This window comes from Aquarana catesbeiana, unplaced genomic scaffold, assembly GCF_042186555.1.
Source record: "Aquarana catesbeiana isolate 2022-GZ unplaced genomic scaffold, ASM4218655v1 unanchor233, whole genome shotgun sequence".
In the NCBI taxonomy this organism is placed as follows: Eukaryota; Metazoa; Chordata; class Amphibia; order Anura; family Ranidae; genus Aquarana; species Aquarana catesbeiana.
In genome coordinates this window covers 4,026,524-4,053,591 of record NW_027362661.1, presented here as the reverse complement: position 1 = coordinate 4,053,591, position 27,068 = coordinate 4,026,524, and the positions used below count along the sequence as shown (strand labels likewise).

General features: G+C 46.8%; 2 protein-coding genes across 2 annotated transcripts in view; one reads left to right on the top strand and one right to left on the bottom strand.

The window, feature by feature from the left end:
• Positions 1–27,068, bottom strand: part of LOC141121832 (uncharacterized) — a 207,896-nt gene that overhangs the window by 125,355 nt on the left and 55,473 nt on the right. The gene's annotated exons all lie outside the window — the stretch shown is intronic.
• LOC141121856 (uncharacterized) lies at positions 1,325–24,521 on the top strand. Its single transcript, XM_073611609.1, has 8 exons — positions 1,325–1,432; positions 20,189–20,316; positions 20,403–20,526; positions 20,643–20,740; positions 20,816–21,043; positions 21,123–21,329; positions 21,451–21,592; positions 22,859–24,521. The coding sequence occupies exons 3-8, from the start codon at positions 20,493–20,495 to the stop codon at positions 24,187–24,189; spliced, it is 2,040 nt and encodes a 679-aa protein (XP_073467710.1). The 5' UTR covers positions 1,325–1,432; positions 20,189–20,316; positions 20,403–20,492; the 3' UTR covers positions 24,190–24,521.

Genomic DNA, 27,068 nt, shown 5'->3' with positions numbered 1-27,068 from the left:
TCTTCATACACACTCAGAGCTCCGCCTCTTCATACACACACAGAGCTCCGCCTCTTCATACACACTCAGAGCTCCGCCTCCTCATACACATTCAGAGCTCCGCCTCTTCATACACACTCAGAGCTCCGCCTCTTCATACACATTCAGAGCTCCGCCTCTTTATACACACTCAGGAGCTCCGCCTCTTCATACACACACAGAGCTCCGCCTCTTCATACACACTCAGAGCTCCGCCTCTTCATACACACACAGAGCTCCGCCTCTTCATACACACTCAGAGCTCCGCCTCCTCATACACACTCAGAGCTCCGCCTCTTCATACACACTCTGAGCTCTGCCTCATCATACACATTCAGAGCTCCGCCTCTTCATACACACTCAGAGCTCCTCCTCTTCATACACACTCAGAGCTCCTCCTCTTCATACGCACTCAGAGCTCCTCCTCTTCATACACACTCAGGGCTCCGCCTCTTCATACACACTCAGAGCTCCGCCTCTTCATACACACTCAGAGCTCCGCCTCCTCATACACACTCAGAGCTCCGCCTCTTCATACACACTCTGAGCTCCGCCTCATCATACACATTCAGAGCTCCGCCTCCTCATACACACTCAGAGCTCCGCCTCTTCATACACACTCTGAGCTCTGCCTCATCATACACATTCAGAGCTCCGCCTCTTCATACACACTCAGAGCTCCTCCTCTTCATACACACTCAGAGCTCCTCCTCTTCATACGCACTCAGAGCTCCTCCTCTTCATACACACTCAGGGCTCCGCCTCTTCATACACACTCAGAGCTCCGCCTCTTCATACACACTCAGAGCTCCGCCTCCTCATACACACTCAGAGCTCCGCCTCTTCATACACACTCAGAGCTCCACCTCTTCATACACACTCAGAGCTCCACCTCTTCATACACACTCAGAGCTCCGCCTCTTCATACACACTCAGAGCTCCGCCTCATCATACACATTCAGAGCTCCGCCTCTTCATACACACTCAGAGCTCCGCCTCTTCATACACACTCTGAGCTCCGCCTCATCATACACATTCAGAGCTCCGCCTCTTCATACACACTCTGAGCTCCGCCTCATCATACACATTCAGAGCTCCGCCTCTTCATACACACTCAGAGCTCCGCCTCTTCATACACACTCAGAGCTCCTCCTCTTCATACACACTCAGAGCTCCGCCTCTTCATACACACTCTGGGAGGAGAGAAAGGGGAAGGATATACAGTACTATGAGACGTTCCTTGAGCTGCAGTTCCTCTGAGCTCCACAAGATGGGGATCTTCTATCCAGACAGGAAGTCTCTATGGAAAACAGACAGGAAGTGATGTCAGGTAAAGCCAGGAAATGATGTCAGGTACAAACAGGACATTCTATAAGACGTAGAGAGAAGACAGCTGGATCTGGCGGCAGAGGAGGTAATATGTAGAATAACCCCTTCAGGGAGGATCAGTTGATAATTAATATATCTTGCTTACAAAGCTGGTCATACATGGTTCAGTTTTATTATTATTATTATACAGGTTTTATATAGCGCCAACAGTTTGCGCAGCGCTTTAAATGATGAGGGCAGACATTACAGTTACATTACAATTTGGTACAAGAGGAATCAGAGGGCCCGGCTCGTTAGAGCTTACAATCTAAAAAGGAAGGGTCAATTGATACAAAAGGTAATAGCTGTGGGGGGGATGAGCTGATGGAAGAAGTAAAACAGTGTTAGTTAGAAGCAGGATAGGCTTCTTTGAAGAGAAGGGTTTTCAGGGATCGTCTAAAAATGGATAGATTAGGGGACAGTCGGACAGATTGGGGTAGAGAATTCCAAAAGGTGGGAGAAGCTCTGGAGAAATCCTGTAGGCGAGCATGGGATGAGGTGACAAGGGAGCTAGAGAGCAGGAGTCTTGGGATGAACGAAGAGAGCGGCTTGGTTGGTATTTTGGGACTAGGTTAGTGATGTAGCTGGGGGCAGAGTTATGGATGGCTTTGTAAATTATTGTTAGTACTTTGAATTTTATTCATTGGGTGAGTGGAAGTCAATGGAGATATTGGCAGAGAGGGGTGGAGGACACTGAATGGTTGGTAGGGTGGATGAGTCTTTCAGCGGCATTCATTATGGACTGAAGGGGGGATAGTCTATGTAAAGGTAATCCAATGAGGAGGGAGTTGCAGTAGTCGAGGCGAGAGATAACCAGGGAGTGAATTAGAAGCTTGGTGATGTCATTAGTTAAAAAGGGACATATTCTGGAAATGTTGCGGAGGCTAAGGTGGCATGAGTTGGACAGGGATTGGATGTGGGCCTGAAAGAACAGTTCAGAGTCAAAGGTTACCTCCTAGCACCCTGGCATGTGGGGACGGACTGATAGATGTGCCATTGATCTTGACAGAGAAGTCAGGGGAAGGGGGACATGGGGGAGGAAATATTAAGAGCTCAGTTTTATATAGATTCAGTTTGAGGAAATGGTTTGACATCCAGGCTGATATGTCTGTTAGTAGATCAGTGATGTGTGAGGAGATTGATGGGGTGAGCTGAGGGGCAGAGAAATAGATTTGGGTGTCATCAGCATATAAATGGTAGTGGCAGCTGACCCAGGGAGGACGTGTAGATCGAGAATAGTAGAGGTCCAAGGACAGAACCTTGGGGGATCCCAATGGTAAGAGGAGTTGGAGAGGAGGAAGTGGAGTTGTAAGTGACACTGAAGGTGCGATGAGATAGGTAAGATTCAAACCAACAGATATTGCAACCATGGAGACAAAGCAAATTGAGTTTTTTGAGGAGGAGGGGGTGTTCAACTGTGTCAAAGGCAGCGGAAAGGTCCAAGAGTACAGAATAATGTCCATTGGTTTTGGCTGTTAGTAAGTCATTGGTGAGTTTTAGGAGAGCAGTTTCTGTGGAGTGCCAGACTGAAGGGGATCAAGAAGGTTATTCTCAATGAGGTGGTCGCTCAGTTGGTTATGGGCTAAACGTTCAAGGTGTTTGGAGGCAAAAAGGGAATAAAGAGATGGGTCTTAGGTTGTTAAGATTTGTGTGGTCTAGTGAGGCTTTTTTTGGTATGGGAGTGACTAGCGCATGTTTTAGAGGGTTGGGGAAGATGCCAGTAGAGAGTGAGAGGTTGAAGATATTAGTTAAGGAGTTTAGGATAGAGTCAGATGGTGACCGTAGTATTTGAGAAGGAACAGGGTCCAGGGGGCAGGAGTAGGTGGGTGTTAGAAAAAAGTTTAGTGACTTCCTCTATAGTAGCTGGGTTAAAAGAGGGAAGTATTGATTGTGCAGGAGGACAAGGACTGTAAAGTGAGGGAGATATCTGTAGAGCGGAGATCTCGAGACGAATTTTCTCAATCTTATTTTTGAAGTGATTAGCAATAGGGCTGAAACGATTAATCGATATTATCGATAATAATCGATAATGAAAATCGTTGTCAACGATTTTCATTATCGATTAGTTGGTCCGCACCTTCCTTCTGTCTGTCCGTCCGTTTTAAATCCTCCCTCCCTGTGTCCTCGGTGCCGCCATTTGTGACCAGGCACGTCTGCGCCGCCGCACGTCCACGGCGCGCCTCTCCTCCTCCTTGCTGACGTCACCCCCCCCGATCTTCTCAGCCCTGCCCGCTGCCTCGAGGGAACAGAGAAAAAATCCTCCCTCCTGTGTCCTCGGCGCCGCCATTTGTGACCAGGCACGTCCGCGGCGCACCTCTCCCCCTCCTCCTCTTTGCAGACGTCATCCCCACTGATCTCAGCCCTGCCCGCTGCCTCGAGGGAACAGAGAGGCGAGGGCAAGAAGCGAGGAGAGCCGAGCTGCTCATTCATAGTGAAAGGTAGCAGCTAATAACACAGTAAAAACAGCACATTTTTATGACCGGGCACCATCCTAACAGTATTACTGGGGAGGGAGGGGGGGGGGGAATGCCCCATCATTGGTGTTCCTGGGAGGGAGGGGAATAGACATAGTGCCCCATTGGTGTTCCTGGGAGGGGGGGGAATAGTGCCCCATTGGTGTTCCTGGGAGGGGGGGGAATAGTGCCCCATTGGTGTTCCTGGGGGGGGGAATAGTGCCCCATTGGTGTTCCTGGGAGGGGGGGGGAATAGTGCCCCATTGGTGTTCCTGGGGGGGGAATAGTGCCCCATTGGTGTTCCTGGGAGGGGGGGAATAGTGCCCCATTGGTGTTCCTGGGGGGGGGAATAGTGCCCCATTGGTGTTCCTGGGGGGGGGGGATAATTCCCCATCATTGGTGTTCCGGGAGGTGGCTGCCTGGAGTAGTAGTTCCCCATCATTGGTTTTCCTGGGTGGGAGGAGAATGGACATAGTGCCCCATTGGTGTTCCTGGGAGGGGGGGGGTAGTGCCCCATTGGTGTTCCTGGGAGGGGGGGGGAATAGTGCCCCATTGGTGTTCCTGGGAGGGGTGGGGGGATAGTGCCCCATCATTGGTGTTCCTGGGAGGAATAGTGCCCCGTCATTGGTGACCCCGGGAGGAATAGCGCCCCGTCATTGGTGACCCCGGGAGGAATAGCGCCCCGTCATTGGTGACCCCGGGAGGAATAGCGCCCCGTCATTGGTGACCCCGGGAGGAATAGCGCCCCGTCATTGGTGACCCCGGGAGGAATAGCGCCCCGTCATTGGTGACCCCGGGAGGAATAGCGCCCCGTCATTGGTGACCCCGGGAGGAATAGCGCCCCGTCATTGGTGACCCCGGGAGGAATAGCGCCCCGTCATTGGTGTCCCCGGGAGGAATAGCGCCCCGTCATTGGTGTCCCCGGGAGGAATAGCGCCCCGTCATTGGTGTCCCCGGGAGGAATAGAAAAAAATGGCACATTACGATTTTTTTTATGATTTTATCCGATTAATCGAAAAAATAATCGGCCGATTAATCGATTATGAAAATAATCGTTAGTTGCAGCCCTAATTAGCAATCTCTTGGGCAGTGAGTAAGTTAGTGGGTGGAGGTAATGGAAGATGAAGTAGAGCAGTAAAGGTAGAAAAGGGTTGATGGGGACTGCGTGAGAGGGTGTTAATGAAAGTGATAAAGTAGGTCTGTTTGGCAGTGTGGAGGCAGGAATGGTATTTTTGGAGGGCAGATTTATATTGGCTGAAATAATGCTGTGACTTAGTCTTAGGCCACAGATGTTCAAGAGCGCGGCTCTGTTTTTTGAGGCTTCTGGTATTCTATGTCTGCCAGGGTTGTAGCGGTCGGGGCCTGATTCTGTGCGTAGTGAAGGGGCGAAGGTATCCAGGGTGGATGACAGTGAACTGTTGTAGACAGAAGTGGCCAAGTTTGAGCAGGACAAGGATGAGATTTTTGGCATAGAGACAATCTGTAGCAGAAAAAAGAAGAGAAGGGTTAAGATGGCGAAGGTTTCTACGGGTAATAGTTTGGTAGTTGGAAGGCAAGGAGGAGGCAGACAAGGAGAGAGTGAAACTAATAAGGTGGTGATCAGAGAGAGGAAAAGGAATGTTGGAGAGGTTGTGCCGAGTGCATAGGTAGGAGAATATGAGGTGAAGGCAGTTGCCAATAGAGTGAGTGGAAGAGCTTGTCCATTGTTTTAGGTCAAAAGAGGAGGTTAGGCTCAGCAGCTTGGAAGTAGAGGGAGTGTTAAGATTAACAGGGATGTTGAAGTCACCAAGAATGATTGTCGGAATTTCAGAAGAGAGAAAGTAGGGTAGCCAGGCAGAGAAGTCATCAAGGAAGTTTGATACCGGTCCAGGGGGCCAATTAGATCACAGCAATTCTCAATGAAACTGGAGAAAATAGACGAATACAGTGAGCTTCAAATGAGGAGAGGGTCAGAGAAGGGGGGTGGATGAAGAACCTGAAAAGTGCTTTGAGCGTATAGGAGGATTTCAACACTACCTCCTTTCCGTCCACTAGGTCTGGGAGAGTGAGTCCACAGGAGGCCACCATAGGAGAGAGAAGCAGGAGAAAGAAGGTCTCAGTAATTGCAAGTAGGTTCAGGGAGTTTGTGATAAATAGGTCATGGACTGTGGTGAGTTTGTTACAAACAGAGGGGGCATTCCAAAGGGCACAGGAGAAGGGGAGGCTGGTTCTAGGCTGAAGAGGAATAGAAATGAGATTGTGTGGATTGCGGCTGCTATCAAAGGATGGGGTGGGTTGAGTATGTTGGCAGAAGGTAAATAATGGCGGTCCAGGATTTGGGGAAATATCTACAGAAGTTAGGAGAAGCAGAAGGGTGAGAGAGGGGATATGGGAGTGTGACTTTTGTGGGGGGACACGTCCCAGTGTCCTGCAGGTTTTATTGGTAAATGGGGTCAGAATTAGCAGGAGCTGATATGTGCAGTAATAAGGTGAAGACAGAAGTGAGGGTGATATATATAAGCTGTAGGGTGGAGAAGATGGGTGAAGGAGAGAGAATTTTAGGAGAGAGGATGCAACCACGAGAAGGAAAAGTAGGGCGTGCATGATACAGATACAGAGTGGTGGGATTAAGAGGAAGCCTGAATGAGAGATGAAAAAGTTTGAAGGAGAAGCAGGTCACCTGTAGTCTGTTTAGTGTGCTGCAGAAGTCTGTTGTGGATTTCTGCTTTGTGCATTCGCTGAAGTGCTGAGCCAAAGTGTAATACTTAATCCAATATGAATACTTTATCCAAGATGATAGTTGCCAATGCAATCCCTGCCTGTGCATCCCCTAGAGGAGGCCTACATTTATACTGAGTTTGGGTGGGGGTATTGCCAATTAATTAGTCAGGATTGCATATTTGTTGCATATATTGCTCATTTGTGAGTCTGTTGGAACTCTGTCCAAGTGCAACTGGTCTAAGTGGTGAGTTAAAACCAGAGGGGGGACCTTGAGTGAAGAGTGAACAAGTCTTGCTTTTTGATTGCTGGGTTGCATTTTTGGGGCTTTTCCTTGTAGCTTTTCAATCACCTTTTTCTGACACTTTTTAAACAGTTCTTTTTTTTTTCTTTGCTTCCTTCAGACTACTAATTAAGGGGAGTGGTTAATTGCTCACAGGTGCTTATATAACCTTGTGTAGAACTCATAGTGAGCCTGCTCATTTGTGAGTCTGTTGGAACTCTGTCCATATGGAACTGGTCCAAGTGGTGAGTTAAAACCAGAGTTAGTGGAACTGGTTTAAGTGGTGAGTTAAAACCAGAGTTAGTGGAACTGGTCTAAGTGGTGAGGTAAAACAGGAGGTTATAACAGGGGTCATAGTACCTGTGTAGTGTGAGTACCTGAGTGTTGTCTGAGTAGTGTGTGTGGATCGTTAGTACTTTTGTATTGTGTACTGTATACTTGTGTATTGCGAGTGCACGTAGGTCTGCGAGTGCACGTAGGTCTGCGAGTGCACGTAGGTCTGCGGGTGCACGTAGGTCTGCGAGTGGCCTATGAGTGCACGTAGATCTGTGAGTGTACATAGGTCTGCGAGTGCACGTAGGTCTGCGAGTGCACTTAGGTCTGCGAGTGGCCTGCGAGTGCACGTAGGTTTGTGAGTACCTGTGTATTGTCTTGAGTATTGGTGCACGTAGGTCTGCGAGTGGCCTGCGAGTGCACGTAGGTCTGCGAGTGCACGTAGGTCTGCGAGTGGCCTGCGAGTGCACGTAGGTTAGCGAGTGGCCTGGGAGTGCACGTAGGTCTGCGAGTGCACGTAGGTCTGCGAGTGGCCTGCGAGTGCACGTAGGTTAGCGAGTGGCCTGGGAGTGCACGTAGGTCTGCGAGTGGCCTGTAAGTGCACGTAGGTCTGCGAGTGGCCTGCAAGTGCACGTAGGTCTGCGAGTGCACGTAGGTCTGCGAGTGGCCTGCGAGTGCACGTAGGTCTGCGAGTGGCCTGCGAGTGCACGTAGGTCTGCGAGTGCACGTAGTTCTGTGAGTGCACGTAGGTTTGTGAGTACCTGTGTATTGTCTTGTTGAGTACCTGTGTATTGTCTTGAGTATTAGTGTCAGGAAGCTAGTTGTTAGGAAATTTGGACAGGGTATAATCCCCAATCCTCATTAAATTCAATAGGTACGATGCCTGGCGGGTGTGGAGAGACGACTCTTTGTACATCTTGTGGCATGTATGTGTTCCTTGATCATCCGATCGAGGGCGAATATTGCTGTGCAAAATGTAAGCACATTGTTTCCCTGGAAGCCCAGGTTCTGAATCTGGGGAAGCAACTGTCAGCACTGAGAAGTCCCTCCATACTAAAGGAGAGCCCGGAACGTACACGGCAGGTGCCGGCAGGGGCCAGCACAGAGGTGGGTGGAGACAAAGAGGTGCAGGCACTAGCAAAGAGTAGATGGGTGACAGTCAGGAAGGGTAGAGGGGGAAGTGCCAGGGAGGCCGATCCAGGACTGGAGCATCCAAAAGAGTATGCTCCATTGAGTGACATTGGTGAAACCAGTCAGGGACCAGCACTGCTGGAGCTGAGGGACTCTCCTAACTGCCGGGGGAAGAACTCCTCCAGTGAGAGTGGGGGGGCAGCGAAGGGAAAGGAAAGACAGATTCTGGTGGTAGGGGACTCAATTCTTAGAAGGACAGAGAGGGCAATCTGTAACAAAGACCTGAAGCGCCAAACGGTATGTTGTCTACTGGGCGCTCGGGTACGGCACATCACGGATCTGGTGGACAGATTACTGGGAGGGGCTGGGGAAGACCCAGCTGTCAAGCACGTTGGAACCAATGACAAAGTCAGAGGCAGATGGAGTGTGTAATGAACGATTTTAGGGACTTAGGAGCTAAATTGAGGAAAAGGACCTCCAAGGTAGTATTCTCAGGAATACTACCGGTACATCGAGCCACACCAGAAAGGCAGAGGGAGATTAGGGAAGTAAACAAGTGGCTGAAGAGCTGGTGTAGTAAGGAGGGGTTTGGGTTCATGGAGGACTGGGCCGACTTCTCAGTCAATAACCGGTACTATGGAAGGGACGGACTGCACCTAAATGAGGAGGGTGCAGATCTACTGGGAATGAAGATGGCCAAAAAGTTAGAGGGGTTTTTAAACTAAGTGATGGGGGGGAGGGTCCAGAGGTAGAGATAGTCAGCGCGGAACATATTCCAGAGGGTATTACAAAGTAAATATAGTAGCAAGTCCTAGTTGCAGTCTCGGAACACCCAATACGAAGACAATATGCGACCGGTCTAAACTATGTGGCATGTTCACCAATGCCAGGAGCATGGCGGACAAGATGGGTGAACTAGAGATACTGTTGTACGAGGAGGATTTGGATTTTGTGGGTATTTCAGAGACCTGGTTCAACAGCTCTCATAATTGGCTGGCAAACATTCAAGGGTATACCCGTTACCGCAAGGATAGAGAGTGTAAAAAAGGGGGAGGGGTATGTCTATATATCAAGAATAATGTACAAGTGAATGTGAGAGATGACATCACTGAGGGAGCTAGGGAGGAGGTGGAATCCTTATGGATAGAGCTCCTAAGGGATGAAGCTAAGGGGAAAATAATACTGGGAGTGTGCTATAGGCCCCCTAACCTGAGGGAGGAAGTGGAGACAGATCTCCTATCACAATTTGGATTAGCAGCAAGGATGAGAAGTGTTATCATAATGGGGGATTTTAATTATCCAGACCAGTGTTTCTCAACGCCAGTCCTCAAGGCGCCCCAACAGGTCATGATTTCAGGATTTCCCTCAGATATAACAGCTGTGGTAATTACTAAGGCAGTGAAACTGATCAAATGACCTGTGCAAAATAATGGTAAGCTTGAAAACGTGACCTGTTGTGGCGCCTTGAGGACTGGAGTTGAGAAACACTGATCCAGACATAGACTGGGCGGAGGGAACCGTGCATTCATTTAAGGCTCGCCAGTTCCTTAATGTCTTTCAGGACAATTTTATGGGTCAGATGGTAGACGCACCAACTAGAAATAAAGCATTACTGGATCTACTGATTACCAACAATACAGACCTGATCACGGATGTGGAAATACAGGGCAATTTAGGTAACAGCGATCACAGGTCAATTAGTTTCAGTATAAATCACACAAATAGGAAAAATAAAGGAAATACAAAGACACTGAATTTCAAAAGAGCCAACTTCCCTAAACTACAAACCTTGCTAAAAGGCATAAATTGGGATAAAATATTAGGAACAAAGAACACGGAGGAGAGATGGGTTTGCTTTAAGAGCATTCTAAATAAGGGCATTAGCCAATGCATCCCATTGGGTAATAAATTTAAAAGAGCAAACAAAAGTCCTGGATGGCTTAACTCCAATGTAAAAATGCATATAAAAGCAAAGGAGAAGGCCTTCAAAAAATACAAGGTTGAGGGATCATCATCAGCATTCAGACTTTATTAAGAATGCAACAAGAAATGTAAGGGTGCAATTAGGACGGCTAAGATATAACATGAAAGGCACATAGCAGAGGAGAGCAAAAAAAATCCCAAGAAATTCTTTAAGTATGTAAACAGTAAAAAAGGGAGGACAGACCATATTGGCCCCATAAAGAATGAGGAAGGACATCTGGTTACAAAGGATGGGGAGATGGCAAAGGTATTGAATTTATTCTTCTCCTCAGTCTTCACAAGTGAATCGGGGGGCTTCAGTAACCAAAACTGCAGTGTTTATCCTCATGACACAACACAGGAAGCACCTGCATGGTTAACAGAGGACAGAATTAAAATTAGACTTGAGAAACTTAACATTAATAAATCACCGGGACCAGATGGCTTGCATCCGAGGGTACTTAGGGAACTCAGTCAAGTGATCGCCAGACCGTTGTTCCTAATTTTTACAGACAGTCTACTGACTGGAATGGTACCAGCTGATTGGAGAAAAGCCAATGTAGCACCAATATTTAAAAAGGGCCCAAAATACATCCCTAGGAATTACAGACCAGTTAGCCTAACATCAATAGTATGTAAACTCTTGGAGGTGATGATAAGGACTATATACAAGATTTTAGTAATGAGAACAGTATCATTAGCAGTAATCAGCATTGATTCATGAAGAATCGTTCTTGCCAAACCAATCTACTAACCTTCTATGAGGAGGTGAGTTGCCATCCAGATAAAGGAAGGCCCGTAGACGTGGTGTATCTGGATTTTGCAAAAGCATTTGACACAGTTCCCCATAAACGTTTACTGTACAAAATAAGGTCCGTCACCATGGACCATAGGGTGAGTACATGGATTGAAAACTGGCTACAGAGGGTGGTGATAAATGGGGAGTACTCGGAATGGTCAGGGGTGGGTAGTGGGGTTCCCCAGGGTTCTGTGCTGGGACCAATCCTATTTAATTTGTTCATAAATGACCTGGAGGATGGGGTAAACAGTTCAATCTCTGTATTTGTGGATGATACTAAGCTAAGCAGGGCAATAACTTCTCCGCAGGATGTGGAAACCTTACAAAAAGATCTGAACAAATTAACGGGGTGGGCAGCTACATGGCAAATGAGGTTCAATGTAGAAAAATGTAAAATAATGCATTTGGGTGGCAAAAATATGAATGTAATCTATACACTGGGGGGAGAACCTCTGGGGGAATCAAGGATGGAAAAGGACTTGCGGGTCCTAGTAGATGATAGGATCAGCAATGGCATGCAATGCCAAGCTGCTGCTAACAAAGCAAACAGAATATTAGCATGCATTAAAAAGGGGATCAACTCCAGGAATAAAACGATAATTCTCTCGCTCTACAAGACTCTGGTCCGGCCGCACCTAGAGTATGCTGTCCAGTTCTGTGCACCAGTCCTCAGGAAAGATGTACTGGAAATGGAGCAAGTACAAAGAAGGGCAACGAAGCTAATAAAGGGTCTGGAGGATCTTAGTTATGAGGAAAGGTTGCGAGTACTGAACTTATTCTCTCTGGAGAAGAGACGCTTGAGAGGGGATATGATTTCAATATACAAATACCGTACTGGTGACCCCACAGTAGAAATAAACCTTTTTTGCAGAAGAGAGTTTAACAAGACTCGTGGCCACTCATTAAAATTAGAAGAAAAGAGGTTTAACCTTAAACTACGGAGAGGGTTCTTTACTGTAAGAACGGCAAGGATGTGAAATTCCCTTCCACAGGCGGTGGTCTCAGCGGGGAGCATCGATAGCATAGGAGGAACACATGGCTAACAGAATGAACTTCTCACACCAGAGGCTGACTACAAGACACAGCAAGAGAGCAGAAGGGTCATAGTCATAAAGATAACAGCTCATAATTTAGGTATAGACAATAAGAAAGCAAAATAAACATCACAGTGATATGGACAGAGGTAAAGAATTTGAAGGCAGCATTGATTACCAAAAGCACATACATAGAATTAGCAAGCAGATCCCAGTTTCAATTAAAGGTGGAAGATGTGGTTGAGCTGACACATACAGCAGAATGAGTGAAAAAAACTGAACCAATTCCCCCATCCACACATTGGAGAGGGATGGGGGAATCCTCCCGGCTGCACTATTGTATTCAGACAATGGGGGGCGCTCCTCCGCTCTCAGAATACACAGATCAGTGATAAAGCTGATCGAGTGACTTTTATCCAGCCCACACTAGGGTTGCCAACTGTCCGGGATTCTTCCGGACAGTCCAGGTTTTGAATCATTTGCCTGGGTTTCAGTCCCCCCTGAAACCCAGACAAATTATTCAGACATGAATGTAGCTCAGAACAGGGCCTGACAGGAGGTGAAGGGGCACTATGTGCGCTGCATTAGTATTCTCTTTGGAGCTCCCAAAGGTGTCCCAGGCCGGTTATCCTATAGCAGTGACGGCAAACTTTGGCACCTCAGATGTTTTGGAACTACATTTCCCATGATGCTCATGCACTCCGCACTGTAGTTGAGCATCATAGGAAATGTAGTTCCAAAACATCTGGAGTGCCAAGGTTCTCCATCACTGTCTTATAGTGTATACTAAAAAAAAAAAAAATAGCTGTGCACCGCAAAAGTGTTTGGGTTAGGCTTGAAGAAAAAGTGGCAACCCTAGGCCAGAAATGGATGGAAATGTGACCGATCCCTGCTAAACCAGCTGAATTTCCATGTATCTATGGTCACCTTAAGTGACTTCCTCCCCTCCCCCTCATCTCCTTCATTATGTAAGTCATGCTGAGATAATCTCCCATTGGCTGAGCAATATTCTCATTTGTCTCTGAGCTCCTTCTTGCTATTCCTCGTCCTGCCTGTTGTTTCCTTGGATTGATTTTCTGTGTAGTGACCCCGGCTTCATCTCTTGGATGCGCTCGTCTGTTGCTTGTCCTGACCTTTATCCTGATTCCTGGATCTCCTCCTCATCTCTCCTCCATATCCTCTTACACAGCTTTTCTCCACACCTGCAGTGATCCTGGGGAATGGAAACTTGGCACCAGCACTCAGCAAAATCCATCCCCACCATTAGGAGCTCTGGAGAAAATTGTCTGCTATTTACACTCCGTTCCTCCGCACATCACCTGATCACATGAGAGCTTACTTTCATAGATTCCTGACAGATTTCTCTATGGTAAAGGTCGAAGTTCACTCTTAAGTTTAGGAGAGGTAGGACACACCCAAGAACAATGATTTGGTTTGCACATAAATGTCATGGTTATGCAGTAATCTTTCTCTGTCTGCTTACCTCCTCCTCATGTGTTCAGACTAAGGCCAGCCAGGCCAGCCACTCTCACCTGGCTGTTTTTATAACCTCTTCTCTAAGCATGGCCTCACCCCAGGCCCTATCAGGAAACCCTATATTACCTGTGCACTGCAAGCCAGCAGTGCTGATCAACCATTGTGTATTCATTTGTGTGTTTGGCTTCCTGTTTCCTGCTTGCCGCGTGCTCTTTGTTTGTCTGTACCTGACCTTGGCGTGTTCTCGACTATTCCTGTCTGCTCGTGACCCTGACCTTTTGGCGTGTCCCTGACTATCCCTGTTTGCCTGTGACCCTGAACATTTGGCATGTATTCTGTTGTTCCTGTCTGCTAGTCGCCCTGTTCTCTGCCTTATCCCTTTACTATCCTTGTTGTTCCAGCCTGCTGCTTCCTTCTCCTGTAGTCTACCATGAGCGTGAGCTGTGAGACCCTAGGGGCCGCAACCTGCTGGAGCCAGACTGCAGCGCAGTTCATCCTCACCACTAGAGGCTCTGGTGAACACCTGATGGCTCTTGGACTCCGCGCCCTGGGGAATCTATGCTCTAGCTCCCACTGTGATCTGTTAATGATCCAGTAGACCTGCTTCCTGAACCTCCCTGGGTACTATCCGCAGCAGTCAGTCCTAGGGTCCACTATCTTAGCGGTGCATTTCCGACTCCTATGGAGTGCATCTGTCACCTGGTCTCAGTTGATCTGACAATGAGCCTCATATAGAGGATTCCTCAAATCTCCCTCTCTATATGTCCTATGGCATCACATTGATCTCACAGCTCCTCCTCCCAATGTCCCTCACTCTGGCTTTTTTTTCTGATGCTTTTAGGATGTGGGCGGACCCTTGACATCCTCACTAGCAAAGTGGGACTGTTGGCCCTGCGTTGTGTGTAAGGACATTAGAATGCCTGCAACATGTTTTTAACCTGCATAGTGTGGGGGTCCTGTGTGGGTAAATTATACCTCATTCTGAAGTGGGGCTTTAATAAATAGAGACCTGAATGATGAGGTGAGGAGGATTCTGGGAATACCATTTAAATTAACTATTTGTTGGGGCATGGCCTGGAGCTGCATGGCATAGGGTGTGCAGGCTAAGAGCTCCGCTTGAGCATAATCCTTCATACCGTTCCGGGGGGGGGGGAATCCCTTCTCTTAACATCATAGCAAGCTACCCACGAGCTCATCAATTCACCCGCCTCCATGTCGCCGCCGAAATGGACCTCTGGAGCCTTGGCAAAGTTGGAGAAATACTGCCATGAGGAGCGGGACCCGGCCGAGGAAGATGGTGTCACTCCAATTCAGGAGTAGGAAGAACCACCCACAGGGGACACTGCCAGAGTGCTGGAAGCCATCTCTCTCTGCCAGACTACCCTCACCTCAAATATAGAAGAGGTGAAGATCAACATATCACTTATCAGGCAAGACATCCACAAACTGCGGGAGAGAGTGACGGAGACTGAGCGCAGGGTGGGCTATGGAGGATGAGATACCACCGTTTCAGGTGACAACAGAAAGGCTGCAGCACCAGCTCAATACTGTTCTCAGCAAGCAAGATGACACGGAGAACAGACTACGCTGCTGTAATCTCTGCTTTGTGGGTCTGCCTGAGAGGGCTGAAGGATCTGACCCCCCCCCCCACATTTCTCGAGAACCTGCTAATCAAAACCTTCAGCAGAGAGGCCTTTTCATCAACGTTTGTGGTGGAGCGCACTCATCGCCTGGCTGCACACCCTCCACCCAGTGGAGCACCCCCGCACACCTTCATCGCCAAGTTCCTAAATTACAGAGACCAAGACTCTATCCTGCAGTTGACACGTGAAAGAGGCAACATCCCCTTTGCCAACATCCATATCGCAATGTTCCTGGACTTCTCCGTAGAGATACAGAAGAGGGCACAGTTTGTTGAGGCCAAGCAGCAGCTGCGTATCCATCATCTGATGTACGCTATGTTGTTCCTGGCGAGACTACATGTGTTTTGTGATGGCAAGGCCCAGTTATTCGAGGACCCCAATGTGGTATTGTTGTGGCTGGAGCACAGAGATGCTGCTTGACCCGTATCCACCTCACCCCTCAGATGACACCTGCCACCGCTACTTTGTGACCACGACTCCTCTACCCTGGCTTCCACTATTCCAGCCCCAGATCATCTAACTATCCGTGAACCGTAAGTTGGGCTTTGCCCATTCATGCCCCCACCTACATGCACTTAGAACCTGCACGGCCAATCCCGGGGCTGCCCATACCCTCTGTGCTTATCAAGATGCCTGGAACCCCCCCCAACAACCTCCCCCCCATTTTTACCCCTGTTTTGATTTTTCTTTTTTCTCCATCCTTCTCCCTCCACACCCTATAGATTCTTGCAAATCTCAGGCGTCCGCTTGCACCCTCTGAACTTTCAGAAACTTCACCCCACTCAGTTGTGCACTCTTCAGTTACTAGCCGCCCCCCGAACCCCAATGGTCACACTTGACTTTCTCTCCAACCCTGGTTTTTACATTGACCCTTCAAGTTTTGTTTCCCTGGCTAGTCTCTGCCTCCACAGCTGTGGATGGCAGTTGTTTGTTAGTTCTGCCATGCTGGTCCAGTGCAGGCAAGGTTTATGTGTTATATGCAAGCTTTTCTCTTTATCTGTATATATACTGTTTCCAATGTGATATTGTGATATGCTTAGTAGATTAGATGCCTGGTTATTGGACTGTAGACTGTTCCCTGATGGTCCGACTGCATTCCCCTACAGCCCCCAATATCGGTATGGCCACCCTTAAGTTAGTGACATAGAATGTGAGGGGGCTGGGCACCATGCCTAAACATGTTGCCATTCTATCCCATCTCAAATCCTTAAGTGCAGATGTCTCCATCTTGGTGGAAACCCATGTCATGGGTCATATGCAAATGGCGCTTAAAAAACCCTGGGTTGGTTAGCTATACCAGGCCCCATACACCTGCATCTCCCATGGCGTCCCCATCCTGGATGCCAAAACTGTACAATTCCAGCTTCATTCTCTGCAGTCGGACCCCCAGGGTCTGTCTTTATTTCTGCACACCACTAGGAGGGAGTGGCCTTCATGGCTAGTCACCCCACAGTGCCAGCTATTTGGTTGGGGGATTTCAACATGATCATAAACCCCAGCCTTGTTAGACTCGGCTGCACTACTCCAGTGTTACCCCAACCTACACTCACCAGGTTTGGGAGGTTCCTCTCTGAGTTCTCCATGGTATATACCTGGGGGTATAAACACCCGACAGCCATTGCCTACTCCTGCTTTACCCCCTCACACTCTGCCATATCCCGCATTGACCTATTACTAGTCCTACCCACTCTTTTGCCCGATCTGCTGGATGTGGGGTTTGGTGTCAGGGTGCTCTCTGATCACTCGCCATACTGGGTATTTCTACACTTGCCTGCTCCCCCCACGGTCTGTATATGGGACCTGAACCCCTTTTGGCTCGCCGCCATGTCGGACCTGGAGGGTATCCAGCGAGAATGGATTAGCTTTTTTCGTACCAATCAGGGGTCGGCGTCGGTTGGGTTGGTGTGGGAAACCTTTAAACAACATGCCCGCATGATCCTCTCTTCACGCATTAATAGACACAAGGCCTCCTCCAAGATTGCACTTCAACAGGCGGAAGAGCATCAGACTTTTATCACTGACCTCTCTGCAGCCAATGCTTCCTTCCTGTGACTGCAATCTAGGCTCACTGACCAACTACACTTTGAAAAAGCCAAACTGGGACTCTTTTTTTTTTTTTTAGTAAACAGCGTATCTTTGAGCAAGGTGAGCGCGCAGGCAAACTGCTCGCATACGTGGCCACCTCTAGTGGTCGCCACGCTTCAGTCAGTCTCTGGGGATGCGATCAGGGACCCCTCTCAAGTAGCGAATGAGTTTAGGCAGTTTTACTCTGACCTATACACCTCCACTGGCCATCATTCTCAAGACGACTTGACTGAGTTACTTCAGGACATTGACTTTCTTACCCTCACCCTCTCCCAGGTAAAACAGCTTGAGGCGCCAATCACAACTGACTGCATAGCAGCAGCAATGGCACACCTCCCACCCTCAAAAGCACTGGGTTCCGACAAACTACCTCTAGAGTTTTATGATCAATTCAGCAAGGTCCTTATCCCCAAACTGCAAGCTCTATATACCCACATATTTGACTGTGCTACCCTCCCAGCATCTATGGGAGAAGTTCTGGTGGTCTTAATACCCAAACCAAGGAAAGATCCACTCTTCACCGAGTCGTACAGTCGTACTCCTACAATTAGACGTCAAGATCCTAGCCAAAATTCTTGCCCTGCGGCTAAACAAAGTGATTCTCAGTTTAATACATCCTGACCAGACGGGCGGGGTTCATGCCCAACAAGAACACAGCGTTTAATCTCCAGAGACCCTTCATGAATCTTCAGTCTACACATGACAACATTGGATCCAGAGTTGTGGTCAGCCTGGATGCCCCAAAGTTTTACCTGTGGGAATTTCTCCGCAGGTTTGGCTTCGCCCCAAAATTTATCAAATGGCTCCAACTCCTTTACCGGGCTCCCACTGCCCGGATCTAAGTCAATGGTAGGGTCTCAGACCCTTTCGCTCTATACCGTGGCATTCGCCAAGGCTGCCCTATTTCCCCACTACTGGCTGTAGAACCCGTTGCCATCGCCATTAGGGCACACCCAGGCATAAAAGGACTCCGCATGGGAAGGGTGACCGAGGTCCTCAGTCTCTATGCGGGTGGCATGCTTCTATATCTGGAGGACGCTGGCCCTTCACTCCAAGCGGCTTTGCAGCTTATCAAGCAATTTGGGGAATATTCTGGATTACAGATCAACTGGTCTAAGTCCCAGATCCTTCCACTAGATGTAGATGCCCCCACTGCAGACCAAACCACGCTTTCCCTGGTCAGAGCAAGCAAGATTAAATACTTGGGAGTACACATTTCCAGATGCCTCATAGAATATACAAGCCTCAACTTAAAAACCAAAACCCAGACCTGGTCCCGTCTCCCCCTTGGAATTATGGGACGCATTAACTTGGTGAAAACTATACTCCTTCCCAAGCTGCTTTACCTTTTTTGGCATGCCCCCCTGTACATTCCTACCCGCATCTTTAAATCTATGGAATTTATTCTTAACACTTTCGTCTGGGATCCATCCCGACACAAACTATCATGGCAGGCTCTGAAATGCCCAGTTCATCTAGGTGGCACTGCTTTGCCTGATCTAGCCTTGTATTATGTTGCTCCTCAGTTATCTCATTTCTTTTATTACAATCAAGTGGACAGGGACAGGTACTCCACACTTGTCTGCTCTTTGGTCTCCAGCCTGGTGGCCCACCCCTTTCAGGTCCTGCTATGTGGCACCCGAGAGTCACTTCACATGCGTAACAGGCGCCGCATGTTAGCCAGTTGCCAAGTTTTGCAATGATGGTATATGTCCACCACCAAGGCCCCCATGTACCACACACACCACTGTGAGGCAACCCACTTTTGAACTTCTGAACTGCTAACTGTCCCTGACTATAATTTATGGATTGCTTGGGGGGTCATTATTCTCTCACAGGTCATAGACATAAAAGACGAGTTTGGTGTGCCCAATCATATGTTCTTCCGTTATCTCCAACTCTGCCATGCCCTCCACTCCCAATTCCGCGACTCTGTCCCTAGCCTTGAATCGTGTATCTGGTGGAAGTGGTCACTGGTCATGACCCTAAAAAATGAATCTCCTTATTCTACAACCACCTCATGTTACCGGTGGCCACTGTTCAGGCCTATTGACTGAAATCCAGGTGGGAGACGGATGTGGGGGACTTGGCGGATGAGAATTGGGAAGAGGCACTGGCCTCCTGTAGATTGGTGTCCCCTAAATTGTCTGACCGCCTTACCCACCTTTACATTCTCCACAGGTCCTACCTAAATCCGACTCGCCTATCCAAATATAAACCGGACCACTGCCCCGCTTGTTCCAGAGGGAATATTTTACCACCTACTATGGTCCTGTTCCTCCCTTCAAGGATACTGGTCGCATGTGGTTAAATTCCTACATGACCACATGGGATCCCCTCTGACCCTATGCCCCATCAATGTTTACTAGGTCTCCTCTCCTTTTATGAGGAGGAAAAGTATCTTAATATATTTTTGCAGGAAACCCTGTTCTTGGCCAGGATGCAAATAGCTAAATCCTGGATCAAAGCGTCACCCCCCACTACCCATCAGCAGATTAGGGACGTCAACTCCACTCTCCCATACACAAAAGTACTATAGTCACACAAGGGTTGTCCAACTACAACAAAATCTGGGACAGGTGGCTGGAGGACCCCTCCACCTGCATTGACGAGGAGTATCCTCATTTATCATGCGCAGCTCCCTTCATCCCTTGCAACACACGTCCACTTTCCAGACCATTGTTTGCATATTTCCCCCGGCCCGCTGCATTCCAAGCTGTGATGCACAGTACTGGGCTGTTTTCTTTATATCCCTTATTAGGGTACAACCAGCTATACTAGGTATAGGTTCCAGTACTCCTTGATATATTGATATTGACCTTTTTTACCTATACACTTTGTATGGTTATGTCATTGATTTATCCTCATGTATAGTGCCAGTTGCACTTTGTGCTTGTTTATACACTTTTCTATTATGCTCAATAAACTTTTTTTTATTAAAAAGAAAATTACCTATTTGTGTTCAGATCTAGAGATTTCCTCCTGTGAAGTCTGGAGATCATATGACCATCACATTGCCTCCACCTCCCTCCCTGATAGAATAGAGAAATAAAAAGAAGATTCTAGAAGTCACCAGAGAGATCATGGAGGAGAGGTGAGCGGTGCTGGGAATTCTGGGACATTATCCAGTAACAGACAAGGGATGTGTCTGGATGGTGACTGTATCATTGTGTGTGTCAGGTTCCTATAAGGTGTCAGGATGTCACTGTCTATTTCTCCATGGAGGAGTGGGAGTAATTAGAAGGACACAAGAATCTCTACAAGGACGTCATGATGGACAATCAGCCACCCCTCACATCACCGGGTAAGAGGAGACTTTATTGTAAAGGAGAGAGCAGTACGGAGGATCCACCTAGATCTCCCATCATCTGATAAACACATAGAAACAATGTATTCAGTCAGTGTGTGTGTTTCTTACAGATGGATCCAGTAATGGGAACCCACCAGAGAGATGTCCCCGTCCTCTGTATTCCCGGGATTCCACACAGGAAGATCACCCCATCCCTCACCATCATCAGGTAGATGAGGGACAATCACTGATCATTAGGATCTGTACATTGTTACAATTGATGTATTTTTTATTATATATTCAGAGGGCAAACCGGAGAGATTCTAAAGTTGAGGTTAAAGAAGAGATAAAAAAGGAGGATGATGAGGATGGGGTGATGGAGGAGTCAGAGTATCCTAAAGAACACAAAGATCTGTACCAGGACACCATGGTGGAGTCATCCATCTACAGAAACCCACCAGAGAGATGTCCCCATCCTCTGTATTCCTGGGATTCCACACAGGAAGATCACACCATCCCTTACCATAATCAGGTAGATGATTAACAATTATTGGTACTTCTGATTTATACACAGCATGTTTGTTACATTGAATGTTTTATTATATATTTAGAGTGGAGATCCCAGGGATGATAAAATTGATGTTAAAGAAGAGTATAAGGAGGAGGATGAGGAGTATGGAGTGATGGAGGAGTTTACAGAAGGACACAAGGATATGATGGAGCCACCTAATACCAGGAACCCACCAGAGAGATGTCCGCATCTTCTGTATTCCGGGGATTCCACAAAAGAAGATCACACCGTCCCTCACTGTTACAAGGTTGGTGGGACGAAGGTTATAAAACACACTTATGGATAGAATGTGTGGATTTTATATGTGAAGTCACAATGTTAAAGCTTATATCTTACAGATGATATTCACTCTCATTTTCTTGATTTAGAGTGGAGAACCAGTTGATATAGAATTTGAGGTTAAAGCAGAAGAAGAAGAGACATATGTGAGGGATGATCAGCAGTCTATGGAGGAGGATGGAATAACGGGGACATTTATAGAGGAGGACACTCCTACAGAGATCAGCACAGGTGGGACATTAACACTAAATACATTCCTCCACCCATACTGCTCACTGATTGGTCCAGAGTAGGGCGGGGACTGGGTGATATCAGCCTGTAATACCCTAAACACTTTCCTGAGCTGTGTTCCCTGTCCTGTATTCCTGTATTTCTCTTGGATAATTATCCTTCTCCCTGCTGCAGACACAATTTATGTATCTAGACTGGATCTATGGAGATTTTGGGGTTCAGCTGGCAGTAAAATGTTGATTTCCACGATAGGCATTACTAGACTTAGGCACTTGGGGTATGTTCTTTGGGTCTTCTGCCCCATGCCTGGGACTAGCAAGATCTCTGACAGAACAATTCTCCCAGGGTTACTTACTGTTTTGCCTGCTGGCTGTGCCGGGTGGAGGGATATGTCTGTATAGTTTCAGACCCAAGTCACTGAGTGCAGTCTCAGGAGATGGGTGGCAGCAGTGTGGGACCTCTGCAGCTTGTCTCATGTAAACATTTAACTCTTGACTCTTATACTATTTAATTTATATTGTACATTACATACTCCTGACCCCTGCACTATATACAGTACTCTGTTAAAGTACATAATTCTGATACTATATAATCTGTTGTATCTTATACAATATGTTGTACATTACATAGTCCTCACTTCTGATCTCTCCCCTCTACCCACTGCTATATATAAACCCAAAATGTACTCTCTTTTGTTACACACATCACATTTTCTACCAGCTGGACATTTTATATTTGATGATTTGATTGGAGCACAGACTTTTACATGTTGATCACATCCTCAAACTTTGGAACCTTAAACAATAGATGATAATGAGGGAGGAGTCAATAACCCAATGATGGTGGTCTTCAGGATCAGTCCAGTCTTCATCTTGGTTGTTCTCCCCCCCATCCTCACTCTCTGACCTCTGGTGGGGCTCAGCCCTGCTGTTATTCATGACTAAATCATGGATTAAATAAGAAAGTGCAGGACTTATTGTGTTGGGAAGATGGCAATGAGTGATAGAGGGGGTGGGGACACTCATCCTATAATCCCATCATCACTGTCCCTCCTATAAAAGACAGTTCTCGTTGTTTCCTCACTCTCTGACTAAGGTCAATGAATAAAGAAATGAACTGGTAGGAGATCAGAGGTCCCATTTACTAGTTACCTTGAGGGTGGAAATGTAAGATCCTCAGAGACAAAGCTGCCTGATGTGGGTGGAGTCCTGGTTTAGGGGAACCAATCTGCTCATGTCTAGTAATAATCTTTTTTTTCTATTTTAGTAGATGGACGGGAGATGAGGAAAACCTCAGAGGATTGTCTCACTTTGTCTCCAGACTGTAAAGTAGAAGATGAGGACATCACACAGTATAGTCCAGGAGAAAACCCGACTACCTCAAATGTCCATCCGGCACCACACAATGTAGATGGACCATCGTATTCCTCTTATCCTGAGGAACCTCAGACTATGAGGGACGGTGCCATCCTTCCAACAGAGAAGAGCTTTTCCTGTACTGAGTGCGGAAAGTGTTTCCATTCTCAATTCCATCTTAGTGAGCATAAAAGAACTCACAGGGGAGAGAAGCCACTTTCCTGTCTTGAGTGCGGAAAATGTTTTGTAAAAAACTCACTACTTGTTACACATCAGAGATCTCATACAGGAGAAAAGCCGTATTCCTGTTCTGAGTGTGGGAAATGTTTTTCACAGAACTCCCATCTTTACAGACATCTGAGATCTCACACAGGGGAGAAGCTGTATTCCTGTTCAGAGTGCGGGAAATGTTTTGTACAAAAACCAGATCTTGTCAGACATCAAAGGTCTCACACAGGGGAGAAGCCATATTCTTGTACTGAGTGCGGGAAATGTTTTTCACAGAAATCCCATCTTGACAAACATCGGAGATCTCACACAGGGGAGAAACCATATTCCTGTCCTGAGTGCAGGAAATGTTTTTCACAGAAATCCTATCTTGAGAGACATCAGAGATCTCACACGGGGGAGAAGCTGTTTTCCTGTTCTGAGTGCGGGAAATGTTTTTCACAGAAGTTCAATCTTTACATACACCAGAGATCTCACACAGGGGAAAAGCCATATTCCTGTCCTGACTGCGGGAAATGTTTTTCACAGAAGTCCGATCTTTACAGACATCAGAGATCTCACACGGGCGAGAAGCCACTTTCCTGTACTGAGTGTGGAAAATGTTTTTCAGATAAGTCCAATCTTTACAGACATCAGAGATCTCACACAGGGGAGAAGCCGCATTCCTGTCCTGAGTGCAGTAAATGTTTTTCACAGAAGACCCATCTTTATACACATCAGAAATCTCACACGGGGGAGAAGCCATATTCCTGTCCTGAGTGTGGGAAATGTTATTCACTGAAGTCCGATCTTTACAGACATCAGAGATCTCACTTGGGGGAGAAGCTACTTTCCTGTCTTGAGTGTGGTAAATGTTTTTCAGAGAAGTCCAATCTTTACAGACATCAGAGATCTCACACGGGGGAGAAACCATATTGCTGTCCTGAGTGCGGCAAAAGTTTTTCACAGAAGTCTCATCTTTGCAGACATCAGAGATCTCACATGGGGGAGAAGCCGTATTCCTGTCCTGAGTGAGGGAATTGTTCCTCACTGAAGTCCTGTCTTCCTGTACATCAGGGATCCCACACAACCCTCGAGGTGTATTAGTGCCTTGAGTGCGGGAAATGTCTTCTATATGGATGTTGCTGGACATCACATCTCTCATGTGGGGAAGAAGCACACCCTGATATACACCTCAGATATACTCCATGGCTGATCTTCATCATGTAAGAAACAGTTCATAAGGAGATCGGAGGTCACTAAAGACACGGATGAAATGTTGTCCTGTGTTGCCCATTGATAGCAGTATAAAAATAAAAATGGAGTCATTACCTTTCATTGGCTGAGTACATTTTGTGATGTAAGCTTTCACAAACGCTTAGAGGTCTATATTTTTTTAAATAGTTAAACAAATATGACCTGCATTTACCTGGCTGTCATGATTTTTCGCTGTATTTTTTTCATATGATCATTAGCTCCATATAGTGGGCATAGTGCTTTATTGCGCTAATTTTACCGATGGAAGTATTTCAGGAAAATGACCTCATTATGGCCACTAGATGGAGCTGACGATCACAGGAAATCACAGTGTTAAATACTGTCAGAATTTGTCACAGCTAGATGAATGCCTGTCACATTTGTCCATTTAAATTTTTGTAAGTAGACCCTTTCGTTTCCATTGTTAGGTTTGGTTTCATACAGATAACTGAGATCATACTCATGCATCTATGAGTTGAGTAGACATTGAAGGATAGAAGTTAATTAAACCAACCATTGATTTAAAACTGAGAATACTACATTCGGCTATTAGAGGGTGATAAGTATCAAAGGAATTAGCACCATCAAGTGATCAAATGCAAAATTTTCTATTTTAAATCATACCTGCAAATCATGTACAACTATAAACAGAATATGCAGTCATGAACTTTATGTGGACATGTAGAAGAGAAACTGAGTACCATAAAAGCAACTTTAATATGTATAATTTAAAATCTATTACACAACATTAGTAATGAAGGTGGTTAATGCGCTAAACCTTAAAACTAAAAAAAAAGCTGCTACAAACAATGTGACAAACATAAATATATAAAATGGGTAAATAGTAGCGCTAATAGGAAACACAACATAAACACCATGTGAAGTGATGTGTAAATGTCTATCCAAACGTGTGAGAGTACCCCACAAAAAAGGGCATGCTCAAAAAAGTCTAAAGAAAAGTCTGTGAAAATGGTGATGAGGTGAAGTGGGTCAGGGATGAAGCTCCATCAACAATCTGAATATCCAATATGGGGTCATCAAAACACTGGATAGGTGTGGGTACGTTTACCGGAACCGGTGGACTCTAGTGCCAGCAGCATAGAGTCTATCGAGCAGTGTGCCACTACGGGCAGATGTAAAGATGGCCCAGGGAAGATGGATGGTTTCCAGATTGCCCAAACCACGAGCCACACGGCTGGATCTCGGAGGAGAGAGCAGGGATGGACTCAAGATGCGGACATGGAACTTTTTAGCAGGCATTTTGCCAATCAAAAGTCCCCGGTGTGTAGGAATTGCCAGTCCTCAGCACATACTTCTGCATGGTGTCCTATATTTGAGGCCCCGGGTCAGTCAGGAATCAGCAAGCAGGTGGCCGGTGTGTCCTACACAGGACCTTCTGAGCAATTGGATAAATTGGGCAGGCCCATCCATTATTTGGGTAAAGCGCAGGTGTGCAACAATTTCAACCATTTAGGGTGCAATTACAACCAGTGCAGGCTCCTGCATGCTTGCTCCAATTGTTTTAGGGCTTATCCTAAATCCTCCTGTCTGGTCAAGCCCTTTAGTTCTTCGTGACTAAGCCAAGTCAAATTTTCCGCACTAGGGGCTTATTTAGAAGGTCACCCATCCTCAGATTTCAGACAATTCCTGTTGGATGGTTTCTCTGTTGGGTTTCATAGTCTTAATCATGCTGCCTACAGAATCGTTTGAATGTAAGAATCTTTTGTCTGCAGACAATCATGCTTTGATAGTGGATGAGTTGCTGGAAGCAGAAGTGGCCAAAGGATTTGTAATTGGTCCTTTTTTGTTCATCAGCATTTGACATGTGGAGGGTCAGCCCCATTGGGGTAGTTTGTGAGACATTTTCTAATAAATATTGTTTAGTATAGGACTTGTCCACACCTCATTCTTCGCACATTCCTAGTCTCAATTCACTTATTCCCTCAGAGGAATTTTCTTTAAAGTATTCATCAGTGGATTCAGCCATAAAGCATATTCTGCCGTTGGGCAGGGGGACTTGGTTGTTCAAAGCAGATATTGCTGATGCGTTCAAACTGCTTCCTATTAGTCCTGCTCTTTGGCAATGGCACAGCATTAGATAGCGTGATCGTTACTACTTTGCCACCAAATTAACTTTTGGGTCAAAGAGCAGTTCTTGTTTATTTAAAATCTTTTCCCAGGCACTCTATTGGGTTTTGGACAACTACAAAGATTGTCAGGGGATTGTGCATTACCTTGATCATTTCCTGGTCAGCCACCTAAGGATTTGCAGTGTCTTACTGAACTGTTTGCAGAGTTAAATGTTCCACTGGCTGCTCGCAAGGTGGAAGGTCCAGCCAACATCATTCATTTTTTGGGCATCACGCTTGATTCAAATCATATGATTCCAAGTCTGCCCAGGGAGAAGTTAGCTAAGATATGTCAGATGATTAATTTATTCTTCCGGTCCCCAGTCTGCTTGAAGAGGGATTTAAAGTCACTCTTGGGCATGTTGAATTATGCAATGAGGATTATTCCACAGGGTAGGTCATTTGTGTCTAGATTGTTGGCCCTTTTGCCCCTGTATCAGGACGGTGACGCGGCCGTCAGCCTACAAGCTGACGCACAAGCCGATCTGGTCATGTGGGACCAGTTCCTGCGTGACTGGAATGGCATTT

Coding starts and splice junctions, on each gene's coding strand:
- LOC141121856 (XM_073611609.1), top strand. CDS start 20,493: ATGATGGACAATCAGCCACCCCTCACATCACCGG. Junction 20,527..20,642: donor GCCACCCCTCACATCACCGG/GTAAGAGGAGAC, acceptor TGTTTCTTACAG/ATGGATCCAGTAATGGGAAC. Junction 21,593..22,858: donor TCCTACAGAGATCAGCACAG/GTGGGACATTAA, acceptor TTTCTATTTTAG/TAGATGGACGGGAGATGAGG.